Here is a 17,598-nt window from a genome sequence, read left to right as displayed (position 1 = left end):
ATTAGAGGTAGCTTTGTAAAATTAGATTTTAAAAAATGACTATTCTTAAAACTATTACAACCATTTGAAGAGAAAACTGAAAACAGAGGTGTAGGTTGCAATTTGTAGTTTTTAGAAAAACAAAAACAGTGCTTATGTATTGGAGAAAAGAAGTCTCCTGCAACCATTAAAAATGCCACGATCTTGGAGTTTACTTCTGTATATGCTATTCTCAGCCATATTCAGGATGGAGTACTTTTCATCAGCATGTTCCCTCACATGGAATATCTACATTGTGGCATAAGTACTTGCCTCCTTGTTTACCAGGCTACATTCTCTTTAAACAGGAATTTTAGATGGATAAATATTAATGTCTGTCTTGATATTAGTGGATATCCTTTTAAACTAATAAGTATTAGATCTGTTTATGCTCTCTAACTCATCCAGAGGTCTTCCTGACATGCAAGACTGTTGTTTCAGCGTATTTCTGTTTAATAATACATTGGTTACCTTTTGTTTTACCAAGTGTAGCAGCTTAAATAATGTTGTTCCTGTACATGTTGTAACAGATGATACCGCCTAGAGGATGTGCCTATATTGTAATGGTTCACAGACAGGATGCTTACCGTGCCCTACAAAAACTGAGCCGGGGCAACTTCAAAGTCAATCAGAAATCTATAAAGGTACTACTTTGAAAACTTTTATAATAGATTCAAACAGTTTTAAAACTTACCGTAATCTTTAAATTTAATATTTTATATATAGCATGATGTTCAGTAACTTAGGTGAATGCCCTACTTAGTTTGGTTATTGGTGAGAATTTGGTATATGGAAATTGATGGAATTTGGATCCTTTCTTCTCTTCCAGGTCAGTAACAAGGGTTTCTCTTAAGCTGACAAAAGGGTGCCTGTCTTAAATTCCCTTTGTCTTGTAATCATTTTGGAGAAACCCTCAAAGAAAATAGAGTACTAAATAAAGTGAAGCTGATTCAGTAGTGGCATTCTTTCATCTGAATCAATATTAAATCAGTGACCCAATATCGTTTTAGAGAGTTCGGTGCTGTCTTCTTGAATGACACCGAAATGAAGTGCTGACCATTTGGGATCATTTAAAATAAACCAAAATCTTATAGCATCTTTTACAAAATTATATAGAAGAATTAGCCCAGACAATCTGATTAAATTCCAGTATTTATAATTGCCTAAATTTCTCCTGCAGCTCCGGTTGGACAGCTCCTTCTGTTGCTTCCTGACCTATGTTGTGATGCTGAATGCTGTTTAATTTTAAGTGCATATTTTTTGAGTACTGAACAAAAAAGTTAAAATGCAGTTGGGCTCTGACCTTTTTTTTGTTTTTGTTTTTGTCCCCCTCCCCCTCCCCCCCCCCTTAAGATTGCGTGGGCTTTAAATAAAGGAATTAAACCAGACTATAAGCAGTATTGGGATGTAGAATTAGGTGTTACCTACGTACCGTGGGACAAAGTGAAGCCTGAAGACCTTGAAAGTTTTTGTGAAGGAGGAATGTTGGACAATGAAACTCTTAGCCCAGGTAAAATACACAGATTTTTTTAAATCATCTTCAAATGTATTATTTTGGGTTGATTTAACTAGAGCTGTGAATGGTTTGTTTCAATAGAAATCTGTTATTTACAAACATGTTAATATTGATTGTATAGAAATATTGTATTTGTCTTGACCTAAACTATACGCGTAGACTTCTGTATGTGTACACGTGTACTGAAAATGCAAGTTTTGTTAAGTTTATAATAAGAAAATAGTGATAGATATCGTGGTAGACCACTTAATGGGAATTACCAAGCTCTGGCTCAACACAAGTGCTAACGATAGCTTTCATTACTAACTGTTGTGTTTTAAGAAGTTCATAAAACAACCATGTGACCAAAACTTATTTTAAAGTTGGAAGTTATTGTGTCTGTTTTTGTGAACTGGTGATATGGAACACTAGACTATTGTTGATTTTAACAGTTTAGCCATTGATGTGTGTGAGAAACTTCAGTGGCCGATTAGTGTTATTTCAACCTTCTTCATTGTTCTATCCAATTTTTAGCTAGCTCTGGGTCATTTTTCTCCCAAATTAATGCTTTAATAAGCAAAAAAGCCAAGAATACATTAAAATGAGCGATAATATGTGAAAGCTTATTCAGAGATAATCTGGGATAGACTTCACATTGGCTTTACTCAAATTTTTTTACTTACAGTAACCTAAGTGATTTCAGGCATTTTGTATCATCTCAGCCACTATTTCAGTCTCATCTCAGTGCAGCATTTCTGTTGATAGCAAATCAACACTTGTGTTCCATCATCAAGAATGGCATTCTAAATCTCCTGTCTTTTCTCTTGCTGTTTTATTCTTTTTTGTGTTTAATATCTGGACTGTTTCTCCAGGTAGTTTTTTGCCTCATCCATCTTGCTTTTTTCTCTGCTGGTTTCTAAGGCCTTGGCTACACTTGCAGCTGTACAGCGCTGTGAGGTAAACCTGTCTTCGTACAGCTGAGTAGGGAAAAGCGCTGCAGTCTGTCCACATTGCCAGCTGCCAGCGCAGTGGTGTGGCCACACTTGCAAAATTTGCAACTGTGTTGGGAGCGGTGCATTATGGGCAGCTATCCCAGCATTCATGTGGCTGCAATATCCTTTTCGAAACGGGGGTGGGGAGGGGGTGGATTGTGACAGGGAGTGTGGGGGGAGAGAGAGAGTGGTTTTGGAGCATGTCAGCTCTCTATTTTGCAAGTTCCGAACTCCCAGCCCCCTGCTCATTCATTCACTCACTCACTCAAAGCAAGCTGCAAACTGTTTGCTTTTCTCTGTGGTACGAGCTTTGAAACCAGCACTTCCACATTCCTGCAGCCGGTCACAACAATGGAGAGGATTGGCCACTTGACAAGGTGATTAGTACAGCGCTGCAAGCGTTTACACTCACACCTGTGAGTCGTAGCCACTCCACTGCAGCTGTTATTCACATTCCTCTCGGAGATGTGGAGTACCTGCAGCGATGTTCCCAGGGAGATACAGCGCTGTAAGTGCCCTGCCAGTGTGGACGGGGAGTGAGTTACAGTGCTGGGGGAGGCTTTACAGCGCTGTAACTTGCAAGTGTAGCCAAGGCCTAAGAAAGCATTGATTGGCAATAGGGACCTCCCCTAAATATGTCCTCATTCCATTATAAAATTAGTTTGGAGCTATAGCAAATGCTCCTCTAGTGTTGCTTGACTAGTGTTTTCTCTTTTTGTTTTGCACAGGAGTGTGTTGTACCACACAGTAGTAATACAATGTTAGTGCTCCCAACATGGTGATTATCAGAGGGAAAAGCTGCCTTTGCCTTGCCCTGAAATAACTAATTATGCGTACTGACTGCAGAGCTTGTTCCAAGCAACATCCCACTGTTTTCATTGTTGCTAATGTGCTTCAGAATCCTTTGCAGAAATGCAACAGCAGTTCTGAATGCAAAGAACTGAGTCACATCAGCTGTTAAATGACTATTGGAAGAATTTTTTTTATTTTACTTGCCTTGCTTTAGTGACTGCTTGTTGTACAGTCTGTATTTACAGAGATTTTCAGAAACACCTTTACATACAATTAGTTTATAGGGACAGCTAGTTGATTATTTGCAACATAATCTTCACATTGACTTTACTTAGCAGCAGTCGATAGTGACTAAATATTCATACCCTTTCAACTGAACTGGCTTCTATTTATTTCCTGTAGAGTGGAAAGGAATTTCTAAGAAATCTGAAAATGAAGTAGCTCAAAATGGAGGTGCAGAAACTACACATAATGAACCAGTGTCACCTATCCCTAAAGCATTGCCTGTTCCAATGCCTGTTCCCATACCAGCACCTATAACAGTACCTCCTCCACAGGTGAGATTGTTTACTCATTTCTCTCCATTTGCTGCTGGATAGCTGCAACTAGAAACTTATTTAAATCATAGTTCAACTTGTCAGTTCATGAATTAATCATAGAGATGGAAGGATGGGGGAAACAGAAGTCACAGAGTATCTCAGGTAGTGTTTAGCCTTTTTTTATTCTGGTATGCCTGTCTAACTGGTAACCCTGGCAGTGTGTCTCACATAATCTTCTTTTCCCACATCCAGCTTCTACCTGATACCAACTGCTTCAATCTTTTTTTTACCAAAAAAAAAAAAAAAAAGGCAGTGCAACTTCAGCCTAGTCTCACTTCCCAGCTGAGCACACCTTAGCAAAAAGCAACTGGTCTGATCCTAGCTGCTGAACTAAGTCTCAATGATAGTAACAAAAGAACTTTAAAAATCACAGAAGATGGAGATGAGGTATATGTGACTGGTTGGATCACAGAAACCCCCTTGGGAACTGCCAACTGATGTGCCAAGACTACTTCTGCCCCTGCTTTCCCTGCCAGCTCAGGACTCCAGCACTCTGTCTTGTTGAGCCAGACACATCCGTCTGCTCCAAAACCAACCCAGGGTCTGAATTACGTGCCCCAAAGCTGCAGACCTACTGAAAGCAGCCTACAGAAGTGTTCCTGTCTTTAACACTCAGATGCCCAACTCCCAATGGGGTCTAAACCCAAATAAATCCATTTTACCCTGTATAAAGCTTATGCAGGGTAAACTCAAATTGTTTGCCTTCTATAACACTGATAGAGAGATATGCACAGCTGTTCCCCCCCCCCCCCCCCGTCATTAATACATATTCTGGATTAATTAATAAGTAAAAAGTGATTTTATTAAATACAGAAAGTAGGATTTAAGTGGTTCCAAGTAATAGCAGACAGAACAAAGTGAATTACCAAGCAAAATAAAATAGAACACGCAAGTCTATGTCTAAGAAACTGAATACAGATAAAAACCTCACCCCGTAGAATTTGAACAAAAATTAGTGTTTTCGATACTTCACTGAGTTAGCCTTTGAGTACTTCACTAAAAGTTTAGAAAAATCTATTGTTATGGTGCAGTAATGCTGCTTCTTTGAGGAGTGTCCCTATGGGTGTTCTGCTTCAGGTGCGCATGCAGTGCATATGCCTTCAATCTTGAGACTTTCATTAGCTGTGTCAATTCAGCCCATGCATGCACTCTACACAACCTCATGCCCCACCCCAAGGCTATAGAGGGCTGCCTGGGTGAACCAACTATACTTGCTTCTCAACTGCCTTGGCCTGAGATGGAGCTTTAGTATGTCCACCTTGAGAGTGCCTTGGTTGTTTTTTTTCTCCCTGATTATTTAGTTCAGTTTTTTAGTTTAGTAATTGAAAGATTAGTTTTGTTCCTCTGTCCTCCCTCTGGAGAGACTTCCTTTCCTTGGAAGGGCATGCCAGGCTCACCAGGGTTCAAAGTGTGCTTCCCTTGCTGGGAAGCCATCCCTGTTAGTGATCCTGACAGTCACTGTAAGAGTGGATGCATCCCTGTTGGGAGGGAGAGCTCCAAGGCAGATGTGAAGACTGGTTTCTTGAAGTGACCATCAACCTATTGGAACTCAGGGCAGTCAGGAGTTCCTGCCTTCATTTTCTGCCTCTCATCAGGGACAAGTCAATCTGTGTCATGCAACCTACAAGTAGGAATGAGATCTCTTCTCTCTGTGCGCTGAAGCAATACAGCTTATAAAAAGGCAGCCAGTCACGAACCTAGGGAGCAATAAACCGAGAAGAAGCAAACACAAAGAGTTTGCCTTGGAGTTCTCCTAGGGAGAGAGCACAGAGTTTTTGCCTTTCGGGCTTCCGGAAACAAGAAAAACATGGTCTGAAGAGGCTTTTGATACATTACTAGGAAGAAAATATGGGTAGTGAGGTATCAGCTATTGCGACCTGTTTGGTTTTCTCCTGGAGGATAGAAGCGACTTCATCTGTATGAAGTGCAAGCCAGTCTCCCTACTGGAAGAAAAGGTTAAAGGACTGGAGGCCCAAGTAGCGATCCTGCTTTGCATCAGAGAAGATGAAGACTTCCGGAATAAAAGTCAGGATTTGGTACTGTAGGCACAGCATTCTGAAGAATCAGAGAAGGCGGTGCAGGGGGGACTGAAGAGCAGTGAAGAAAATTGGCAGTGTGAGACCTCCAAAAGGAGGAGGGGAACCGGTATACCTCCAACACAGAGGTAAGCAATCATTTTCGAGCTCTCGGTACAGGTACCACTGTTGAGAATGCCTTTGAGTAATCTGAGGGAATGGATCAGAAGGAGACCCTCGTTGACTGGAAGGCATGGGATACATTGTCCTAAGAATAGGGGTTCCACTACTATCATTCCCAAGTGGAGGAGAAAGGTGGTGGTGGTCAGGGACTCCCTCCTAAGGGGGATGGAGACATTCATCAGCCATCTGGACTGGGAATCCCAAGAAGTGTGCTGCTTGCCTGGAACCTGAATTCAGGATGTGACAGAGTCTGCCGAGACACATCAAGGCCTCGGACTGCTACACCTTCCCATTTATCTGCATCAGTGATACCGCCAAAAATGACCTTGAGCAGATCACTGCAGACTACGTGGCTCTGGGAAGAAGGATAAAAGAGTTTGGAGGGCAAGTGGTGTTCTCGTCCATCCTCCCTGTCAAAGGAAAAGGCCCAGGCAGGCACCATCGAAGCATGGAAGTAAATGCGTGGCTACACAAATGGTGTCAGCGGGAGAGCTTTGGTTTCTCCGACAATGAGCTGATGTGTCAGGAAAGAGGATTATTTTGCTGGGATGAGCTCCATCTATCAAATACTGGGAAGAGCATCTTTGGTCATTGTCTGGCTAATCTTATAGGGAGAGCTTTAAACTAGATCTCAAAAATCTGGTCAATGCGCATCTAGGCTCAAGTAATGAAGACAAGGGGAAGGGGCTAAATTCTGGAAAAGAGATTAGAAATGACAATTGCATTAGAGAGACAAGAAGAAAAATAGGGCAGTCTGTGAAATATCTTGTGATGCCTGTATACTAATGCAAGGAGTATGGGAAACAAGCAGGATGAACTGAAGGCATGGTATGTGAAGAAAATTATGGCTTAATTGGCATTACAGGGACTTGGTGGAACAATTCCCATGATTGGTGTACCAGCATTGAGGGATATAGCTTGTTCCAGAAGGATAAGTATGGGAAAAAAGGAGGTGGTGTTGCACTGTACATCAAGAATGTATACACTTGCTCCAAGGGCCAAGAGGAAATGAGCAGAGTATCTGGGTGAGGATAAAAAGTGAAAAGAATAGTAGTGATGTTACGGTGGGAGGTATTATGGACCACCAAATCAAGAAGAGAAAGTGGATGAGGCATTCTTCAAGCAGGTAATGAGATTAGTTAACAAAATGAGCTAGTATTAATGGGGGATTTTAACTTCCCTTATATCTGTTGGAAGACTAACAGAAAAACATGATATGTCCTGAAAGTTCTTAGCATGTACAGGGGACAACTTTCTGAATCAGAAAGTTGAGGAAACAACTAGGGGGTCATCCATTTTGGATCTGGTTTTGACCAAGAGGGATGAATTAGTAATGAATGCAAAGGTGGTTGGAAACTTAGGAAGAAGTGATAATGATCTGATAGAATTCAAGATCTAATGGAAAGGAGGACATGAGAAGAAAAAAACAAGGATACTGGGCTTCAAAAAGGCAGATTTCAATCAACTCAGAGAAATAGTAGGCAAGGTCCCATGGAGAGACCAGTTAGGAAGAAAAGAAGTTGAAGAGGGCTGGCAGTTCCTTAAAGAAGTAATACTAGAGCAAGGGTGGCCAAACCATGGCTAGCAAGCCACATGTAGCTCTTTTACAGTTAAAGTGCTGCTTGCGGAGGCTCCCCCCTCCCCCCAATTCTTCACCTACCAGACATTGGGGGTGGGGGAGCAAGGGGCCTTCTGCCCTGTGACAGGGTGGTGGCATTAGGAGCTTCTGCCCTGCAGGGCATGTCTGCTGGGGCTTGGGGCTTGAGCTGGAGCCCCAGAAGGCGCCTCCCCACATGGCAGAAGCCCCAGGCCACGACAGGCACACCCAGCTCTCAAACGTCTGAAGATTATCATATGTGGCTTGGAGGGCCAATAAGTTTGGCCACCCCCGTATTGGAGGCTCAACATCAAGCTATTCTGATGCAGAGGAAAAATAAGAAGAGCACAAGAGATCAATGTGGCTGCACAAGAAGCTTTTCAGCTACCTAAAATCCAAATAGGATAGATACAGAAAATGAAAGGAAGGGGCATGTCACTAAGGATGTATACATATAAATAGTACAAGCACATAGGGACAGAGTCAGGAAAGCCAAGTCAAGAAATAAGTTACAACTGGCAGGAAATGTTACAGACAACAAGAAGGGGTCCTACAGATGTATCAGACAAAAAAGAAAGATCAGGAATGGTGCGGGCCCGTGAAGGTGGTGTGCTGGTAACAGATAAGAAGGCAGAGTAGTTCAATGCCTACTTTGCTCCAGTCTTCACACACATAGTAACTTTGCTAGTCATCCAGTCTCATGTTATCATAGACAATAAAGGGGAAGAGATGCAGATTGGGATAAGTAAAGAACATGGCAGAGATCTTTTCATTAAATTGAATGAATTCATGTCAGCAGGGCCTGATGCTATTCACCCCAGGGTCTGAAGGAATTAGCTGAAGAAATCTTGGTGCCACTGGCGATATTTGCAAACTCATGGATGATAGGAGATGTCCTGGAAGACTGGAGAAGGGCTAATGTAGTGCCCATCTTTTAAAAGGGGGAAAAGGAAGAACTGGGGAACTATAGACCAGTCAGCCTGAGCTCAATACCTGGGAAGCTATTAGAGTAATGAATAAAGCATTGCATTTGCAAATACCTTGATGATGGAGTGATCACTAGCAGCGAGCATGGATTTACCAAGAACAAATCATGCCAAACCAGCTTGATTTTCATCTCCGACATGGTAACTGATTTTGTGGATAGGGAGAATGCGGTGGACATAATATATCTGGAGTTCCTCAAGGCTTTTAACACAGTCCCAAATAACACTCTCATGAGTAAGTTGGAGAAATGCGGGCACTGTAGACCTCCATTAAATGGATACATAATTGGTTAAACTGCAAAGAATAACTATTAATTGATGCCAGATTGGAAGGAGGTCTCAAGTGGGGTTCTACAGGGATCTTTTCTGGGCCCGGTGTTATTTAGCATCTTTATTAATGACCTGGATATAGAAGCATATTTATCAAATTTACAGATGAGACAAAGATGGGGTGGTTGCAAACCTTTGAAGGCAGAACTAAAATTCAAAGGGGTCTTGATAAATTGGAGAACTGGGCTATAAATAACAAAATAAAATTCAACAAAGACAAATGTAAGGTGCTACACTTAGGGAAGAACAGATCACAACCTCAACATGAGTCAAAAATGTGATGCTGTTGCAAAAACAGCTAATGCAATTTTGGGTGGCATTAACAGAGGCATAGCATGTAAGTCACAGGAGGTGATAGTACCACTCTATTTGGCACTAGTTAGGCCTCATCTGGAGTACTGTGTCCAATTTTGGTCACTGCTGTATAGAAAGGATGTAGAGAAACTGGAAAGGATCCAGAAGCAAGTGACCAAAATGACCAAAGAGATGGAATGCAAGCCATATGAACAAAGGCTGAAGGAACTGGGTATGTTTAGTTTGGAAAAGAGGTTAAGTGGAGACATGATAGCAGTGTTATGCTATACAAAGCACATGGGATCTTTTATAGAGAAGAAGGCAAATACGCCGCATTTATTGAAAATACAACAGTTAGCATATGCTTTACACACACACACTCACACTCTCACACTCACATTCCTGCCAGTTGATGTTTATAGTTACTAGTCTGTTGTAGCTCGAGTCAATCTAATGGCCTGTTAGATTGAGCACGAGTGTGGAGCTGGGCTCTATTGGTCGCGATCCGATGCGCCGAGGCTTTGCAGGACTGAACCCATAGTTCCATGGCAAAACACTCCAGCTTTATAGTTGTAAATTTCCATTTGAGTCCATGCATTTTGCAATGTCATCCTGTCCTTAAGTGGTGTTAATCTTGGGGTTTTCTGCTGTTATCATTTGATGGTTATTGTCGGGCTTCCCATCGTTATCTCCTATTTGTTGTCTCGCCTTCGGGGGTGCCTGCCTCACTTCTTGGGGTCGTCAATGCTGCTAACATGTTTAGCATCGGATACAATGGATGTTTTCTGATTGTTTCCTGGTCTTTCCAAGTCTCTCGCTTTTTCTTGACCATCTGGACATTTGTTATGGCTTTCACACCTTATCTTTTCCTGATGCATGCATTCCTCATTCACACAAACAATCTCTTACAGAAACCTTCAAAGGTATACAGACAGCAGTATTTTATATTCAGCAGAATACATTGTAAATCAAGCCTTGCTAAATCTTATAACTAAAACAGTTCACAGTGGGGCTTCAGGCCCTCAACATTCCTCTAATCTCCTTAACATAGATACAATACAAGATCCTGTCTTACTTACTAAAACCTTAAAACAAAGAAATATATATTTAACTAGAGTGCCTAATTTGTAATACATATAGGAAACCATAGTAGACTTTACAACTTATCCTAAAATAAAAGGGTGACCATAATCAGTCATAAGGATTGTTCTGGTCTGTCATTCCTTTCTGCTATTCAAAAAGAGTGGCTGGCAGGATGAAATCTAATCATACATTAATTCTCATAGTACAATTATAGAATCCTGCTCCTACAGCAGTCTTCAAATACTTTAAAGGCTGCCATGTGAAAGATGGAGAAAAATTGTTCTCTCTTGCCACAGAGGGCAGGACAAGAGACAATAAGGTTCAAACTACAACATAGCAGATTTAGATTAAATCTCAGAAAAAGCTTCCTAACTGTAAGAACAATATGTCAACGGAACAAACTGCCCTAGGGAAGTCATGGAATCTCTTTCACTGGAGGTTTTCAAAAAGGGGCTGGATAGCCATCGGTTTAGACCTACAGCAAATCCTGCATCTTGGCAGGGAGTTAGACTAGATCAGTGGTTTTCAAACTTTTTTTCTGGCAACCCAGTTGAAGAAAATTATTGATGCCCGTGACCCAACGGAGCTGGGGATAAGGGGTTTGGAAGAGGGCTCTGGGCTGGGGGTGCAGGCTCTGGGGTGGGGCTGGGGATGAGAGGTTTGGGGTGCAGGAGGGAGCTCCGGGTTTGGAGGGGGCTCAGGGCTGGGGCAGGGGATTGGGACGTGGGCTTACCTCAGTTGGCTGTGGTGCAATGGGGGTGCTAAGGCAGGCTTCCTGCCTCTCCTGGCACCGCGGACTGTGCTGTCCTGCGTCCCGGAAGTGGACATCAGCAGGTCCGGCTCCTAGGCAGAGGTGTGCTGCTCTCGCCTGCAGGCACCGCCTTTCCCTGCCCCCCAGCTCCAGAGTGCGGAGCCGGTGCTCAGGGCTGGGGCAACATGCAGAGTCCCCTTACCTAGGAGCCGAACCTGCTGCTGGCTGCTTCCGGGGTACAGCAAGGTGTCAGAACAGGTAGGGACTAGCCTGCCTTAGCCGGGCAGCACTGCCAACAGGACTTTTTAATAGCCTGGTCTGCAGTTCTGACCAGAGCCGCTGCGACGCAGTGCCTTGCATTCCGTGACCCAGTACTAGGTCATGACCCGCAGTTTGAAAACCACTGGACTAGATGACCCTTGCGGTCTCTTCTAACCCTATGGTTCTGTGATTCAAATGTTCTTTTGTGAAGTTTTAAAGTACAAACTGTTTTAGTAGTTAGTGTCCACTAGTTAATAATAGTGGTATTTGGAAACTCATTGTTATGCAATGGACAATTTACCTTAGTTGAAAATTTTTTCTAAATCAATGGAGTCTAAATTTTCTTGTCTGAGTATCAAACATTTTTAAAAAGGACTAGGGCTACAATCAGTACTTTGAAGCAGATGCTTTGCCTTTTTCCATTCCTTTCTAGCAGCGGCAGCTCCAGGCACCAGCACAGCAAGTGCGTGCCTGGGGTGGCAAGCCACTGGGGGGCGGCCTGGCATTCGCTCCGAGGGCGGCAGTCAGGCCACCTTCGGCGGCATGCCCGCGGGAGGTCTGCCAGTCCTGCAGCTTCGGCAGCAATTCGGCGGCAGGTATGCCAAAGGCGCGCCACTGGCGGACCTCCCGCAGGCGCGCCACCGAAGGTGGCCTGACTGCCGGGCTTGGGGCGGCAAAAAAGCTAGAGCCACCCCTGCTTTCTAGGAAGTAGGTACCACCCAAAAATCCACCATTGGTCAGTAATTATATGTAGTTTTCCAAATTACCCATTAGAGATCTTTTTAGGTGTCTCAATTAATGAGGCAGCCTTTTTAAAACTTACATCTTCAGTATGTTTTAGTAGTATCATGGCTATTACTATTGGGAATTGGGAAAAGAAAATGCTCTCCTCTTATTACTTGGTGTAATATACTGAGAAAGTTTTGTTTCGCTTATGTTTGGGATCTAGTTTTAATAACGAAATTAATGCATTAAATTAAAACTCAGCAAAGAGGACAAACATCTATCATATGTAAACACCAGAAGTCCTTTTATTTTAATTTTCAGATAAGATACATTAACCAGATGTAATGAATGAGATGTTGATTTACACGAAAAATTCCAGTGAAAATGTCCATGTACACTAGCTGGAAATACAGAAAACTCTCATAACACCTTTATGAAAACTAACGACTGTATGTAAGAAATATAACCTAAACAATACACACAACAGGAAGGAAATGTAAATTAAAGCTAACTTTATAACATTTTAAAATAGGAAATATTATGTTGAGGCATATTTCAGGCAGAGTCTAAACTTAAATGAAAATAAATTCAAGTCCGCTCTGAAAAACAAAATTATATTTAAAAAAAAGTTGTTATGAGAATGGTGGGATGGGGTTGTATGTTCCTCTCAATCTCCATATCAAATTTGCTTATTTTATGGCAAAAAGTCTATCATCTCTGATAGATAACTCATGCAAACTCAGCTTAGGATCTGAGAGTTGAGCTGGGTCTTCCCTTCTTGTGCAATTGCCCTGTTTCATTCATTCTCTCTGAAGCACCTGGCATTGGTCACTGTCGGAAGACAGGATGCTGTTGTAGATAGACCATTGGTCTGACCCAGTATGGTGGTTCTTATGTTCTAAGGAATACAGTTCAGTTAAATCAAGAGCTATCATGGGTCTCCAGTGCTATTAGGAGTAAAAAATACCTACTCAGATGCGACGGAATCCGTGACCAAATCGTATCCTTATTTATAAGGTGCCATTTTTATCTAGTCACTTTTCAGAGCAGAACTGCAATTTAATCTGATGGTGTTTTGTGTGTTCTCCAGTGTTTGAGTAAAATAACAGCCGTCTGTGATCAATTTCAGTTTTGACAGTAAATTTGTTACTTTGTCTTGTCTAACAAAGTAAGCACAGCAGATTATTTCTCACCAAATGCATGTGGTTTTAAGGCTAACTCTTCCTTCCTTCCTTTGTAGGTTCCACCACATCCATCAGGTCCACCTGTAGTTGGTGCACTTCAGCCGCCTACTTTCACGGCTCCTTTAGGGATCCCTCCTCCTGGGTTTGGCCCTGGTGTACCACCACCACCTCCATTTTTGCGACCTGGATTCAATCCAATGCATTTGCCCCCAGGTATATTAAGTACTTCCAGAGAATATACTTTGATTTAAACATATAACCATTAAAAGTGTCTGCACTAAAACATGATCTAAAAGTACACAGTGTTAAAATTTGTCAATTTTTGTGTTTGTTCATATAGGTTTTCTTCCTCCTGGACCGCCACCTCCTATAACCCCTCCAGTATCTGTTCCTCACACTCCAGGAATAAGCATCCCAAATTGTAAGTGTGTGTGTGTCTACATTGATTAAGGAGACTATAGAGAGAAGGAATTAGATATATGCAGGAAAAATTACATCTAACTTTTCATATATTAATGTAATTGTTCCTCAGCTACTGTGGCTGGCATAAATGAAGACACTACAAAAGACTTATCTATTGGAAATCCCATTCCAACTGTGGTTTCTGGATCGAGAGGGAATGCTGAAACTAGTGATGGTTCCAAAATATTTGGGACTGTTCCACCACCTGTAGCACCTACTAACATACCTCCACCTGTCACCCAACCTATTTCACTTCTTGGTAAGTTCATTTTTTATTGTTTGCATATTTTTCAATTTATGCTCAGTTTGTTTAAGAAACAGGGTGTTCTTTGTTTTGTTTTAAGTAAACTAGGAGGTTTATGCTTCTTTCCTTGTTATCTATTTAAAATGTATGGGAAACTAACACAGTTCAGAGCAAGCTGTGTACTGAAAGTTCTGTCTTGTTTATGTACGGCCAGTACTGGCCTTTTTATACATTTGCCTTGGTCTAGAACAAGCATTTAAACTTTAATTTTGTCTTCTGTTTCCTCATAAATGAAGACCCTATATTGTTAATCTAATTCTAAATCTTGGATAAAGTTTGGGACTGACTGATTCAGTCTAATGTTTAGACTGTTCCAGCAAATATGTACACTCATCCAAATAAGACTTTTAATTTAGCAATTATCTTTATGACATCCAGGTGTTTGGTCATATGGCATGATCTGTGCTCTAAGCTCGAATTTTGTGTGCATGGAGGAAATTGTACACATCCATTGAAAGAGTGCTATTTTCCTGAAAATAAATTTTAAAAAATCTGAACAATTGGTATATTATTTTTGTCTTGGTAATGGTAATTTTATATCTATTGTCTTGACCTAGCTCTGTTGTATGCAAAGCTTTAGTAACTGCCTGTAGTACATGATCTCTTAAGTGTTAAATCTTAATAAATATTTACATTATAGAAGAAGAGATTTGAAAACATATTAGATTTGTACATACCAAAGTTGGTTTACTTGATTGATTGATTTTATTTTTTAAGTACATGTGAATAAATGCAGATTGTAAAGGCAATTTAGTTTTCTACGGGTATGTTAAGAATGTCTTTCACATACCCCTTACTTGTTTCTACCAGTATGGGTCATTTTATCACATATGCACTCAAAAGTCTGCTCTAATTTTCAGATTGATTACAATAAAATAAAATACTTGTATTGCAGCAAACCATCTTTTAAATTTGGTTGTGGGAGTTTACGAAGAAGAGCTTGGCATGCATGATATAAAAGGATAACATTATTTAGAATAGTGTCCAGAAATTTGCTGAGTGTGTTACAGAAGTAGAAGGACATGGACCTTACCCTGAAAAATCTCATAGTGGACATGGTGGCCAAGATATTTAAAGGTGATTAGTGATTTTTTTTTTTTTTTTTTTGGAGGCTCTCACTTGGAAGCTCAAAAATTGAGATAACTTGAAGAGACCCGATTTTCAGAAAGTGCTGAGCACACACCCTCTGAAAATCAGGCTGCTTTAAGGTGCCTCTAAGTGGACATTCAAAATCAGTGTTCACTTGTGAAAATCTAGTCCAGTGTGACAAGTGGGGGATAACAAACTGTAGGGAGGTGTGGCTTGAGAGAGGATGGTGGTTATAGTGATAAGATCACTTGGTTATTCAGTCAAGGCATGTGGACATCTTGATGTCTCAATTTTTTTTTTTTTTTAAATAACTGACTCAATATAAAAATGTGGGTTTTTTTAATCCTTTTGGTAATGGTACCATAATGTATAACCTAGATCTTACTCAAAACAATTAAATTTATTAGAGTATTGTACTGTTTGCTGTTTGACTTTGTATATAAGGGATTTTATTTAGTGAAGTGAAAACCAACTTCATAAAGGAAAATAAATTCAAGTGACCTTGTCAGCTTTTAAAAAAAATCAAAACATTTCTGAATCTTTTTAATTGCTGTGTTTACATGTGAAAGAGCTTAGAGAAATTGACTGAAAATTTTTTCTCCATTTTTATCAGTTTAACTTCATACATTGACAGTACTTTGCATACAGGAAAAACTGTGATGCTGATCTTACAGTCAGATTAGTTTATTCCAACATTCTGGATATTTACTGGGTGGGGTGGGTGGAGAAGCATTTTTTGAAAAGTTATTGTAAAAGCAGAATTTTTCAAGTGGGCTTGTTTCAGGTACTATACCTGTCCCTACTTTGCCACTACTAAAAATGACTATTTCAAGTTGATAGGTGTCCCTTTTACATTAGAGATTATATATACCAAGGAATTATGCAAGAACATGCAGATGAGACAAAAAACATCACAGGACCAGTAGAAATAAATATATACAAAGAGATGCATGCATTTTACAAATTAAAAGTCAGAAATTAACATCCTTGTTGTATTTACTAACTGAAAATCAACTGAAATTCTCGCACCCTTAAAAAAAGAATATTCAAAGTGCATTACCCCTAGAGCAGGGGTGGCCAACCTGTGGCTCCGGAGCCACATGTGGCTCTTCAGAAGTTAATATGTGGCTCCTTGTATAGGCACTGACTCCGGGGCTGGAGCTACAGGCACCAACATTCCAATGTGCCGGGGGGTGCTCACTGCTCAACCGCTGGCTCCACCCCTTCCTGCCCCTGAGCCTGCCATGCCCTTGCTCCTCTTCCCCCCCCCCCCCCGAGCCTCCTGCGCGCCACAGAACAGCTGGTCTGGAGGGACGGGGGAGGCCCTCATTGTGGCTGCCAGTAGGTGGGAGGGAGCTGATTGGGGTGTGGGAGGGAGCTGATTGGGGTCTGCTGACGTATTACTTTGGCTCTTTGGCAATGTACATTGGTAAATTCTGGCTCCTTCTCAGGCTCAGGTTGGCCACCCCTGCCCTAGAGGGTTGAGTTCAGTACTGCTGTGTGAGAGAACCAGACCTGGTCTCTTGTTCACTAGACTAGCAAGAGATTGGGTGGGAAGCAGAAATTGTTCTCCTTCACTTAAGATAGTAAAGTAGAGTGCCTTGCATAACTCTTCTGAATTATTATCAAAATGGGAAGGGTATTAGAAGATAATACAACAGGCTGTAAACAGTCACCTGCAATTAGCTATCCATTTCCATAGAGAGAAGCAGGCAAGGGGCATCAAACACCTTGGACAATAGAACCTTTCATTCTTGAATATGGGGTGTAGCTATTTGGAATAGACATTGACAAATTCTACATGAAGGCCCTGTCCAGCTTCTTCTGGGCCTTGAGGTGGGCCTTCAGAATTGAGAGAAGTGGGAAAGCAAATAGATGGAAAGATTTTCAAATCTTTCAAGAGCATCTTGAAGGTCCATCTGAGGAACTAGGGGTGATCTGAGGTGTGGGGGAAGGAGGAGGGAAATGATCTTCAACGATGTGGACAACATAGAAGAACATATCTCAGCCAATGGAATTTAAGGAAAGAAGATTGTTCTGACAAGATGTTCATAAAAGTCTAACCCTAATAATCTTGCCTGGGAATACTTTAAATGTAATCTGTATAAAGGCAGGGTCTTTCTTCTAATACTTTTGTAAATTAAAATGAAGCTTATTAATCTGTTTGGTTTACAAAAAAACATGTATTATTGTATATAGAGTTCTAAATGGATTAATTACTGTAAGCTTCCTTATGCTGTTTTACAGTGATGTCATAGTTACATTTTGTTCTGTCACTCCAGTCACCTATCCAGTTCACATCTGCATTATAGTTCCCTTCTCAACAGACACAGTTTTGGTTCTGATTACCTTTCTAGTCACATTGTCTGAATTTTATGTACAATATTAATTTCTGAAAGGACCTTTTTGTGCACTGTGAATCTCCATAATGAAGATC

At 41.1% G+C, this 17,598-nt stretch overlaps 1 protein-coding gene across 2 annotated transcripts in view; it reads left to right on the top strand.

The window, feature by feature from the left end:
• SCAF4 (SR-related CTD associated factor 4) overlaps positions 1–17,598 on the top strand; it is a 76,235-nt gene that overhangs the window by 47,919 nt on the left and 10,718 nt on the right. For both annotated transcript variants that reach the window (XM_034793624.1, XM_034793615.1), the window contains exons 14-19: positions 549–662; positions 1,372–1,528; positions 3,700–3,854; positions 13,363–13,519; positions 13,647–13,727; positions 13,839–14,027. In XM_034793624.1, coding sequence (XP_034649515.1) covers positions 549–662; positions 1,372–1,528; positions 3,700–3,854; positions 13,363–13,519; positions 13,647–13,727; positions 13,839–14,027 — 853 coding nt within the window. The remainder of the gene's footprint in view (positions 1–548; positions 663–1,371; positions 1,529–3,699; positions 3,855–13,362; positions 13,520–13,646; positions 13,728–13,838; positions 14,028–17,598) is intronic.

This window comes from Trachemys scripta, chromosome 1 (assembly GCF_013100865.1).
Source record: "Trachemys scripta elegans isolate TJP31775 chromosome 1, CAS_Tse_1.0, whole genome shotgun sequence".
Taxonomy (NCBI): Eukaryota; Metazoa; Chordata; order Testudines; family Emydidae; genus Trachemys; species Trachemys scripta.
This window is presented reverse-complemented; position numbering and strand designations above follow the sequence as displayed.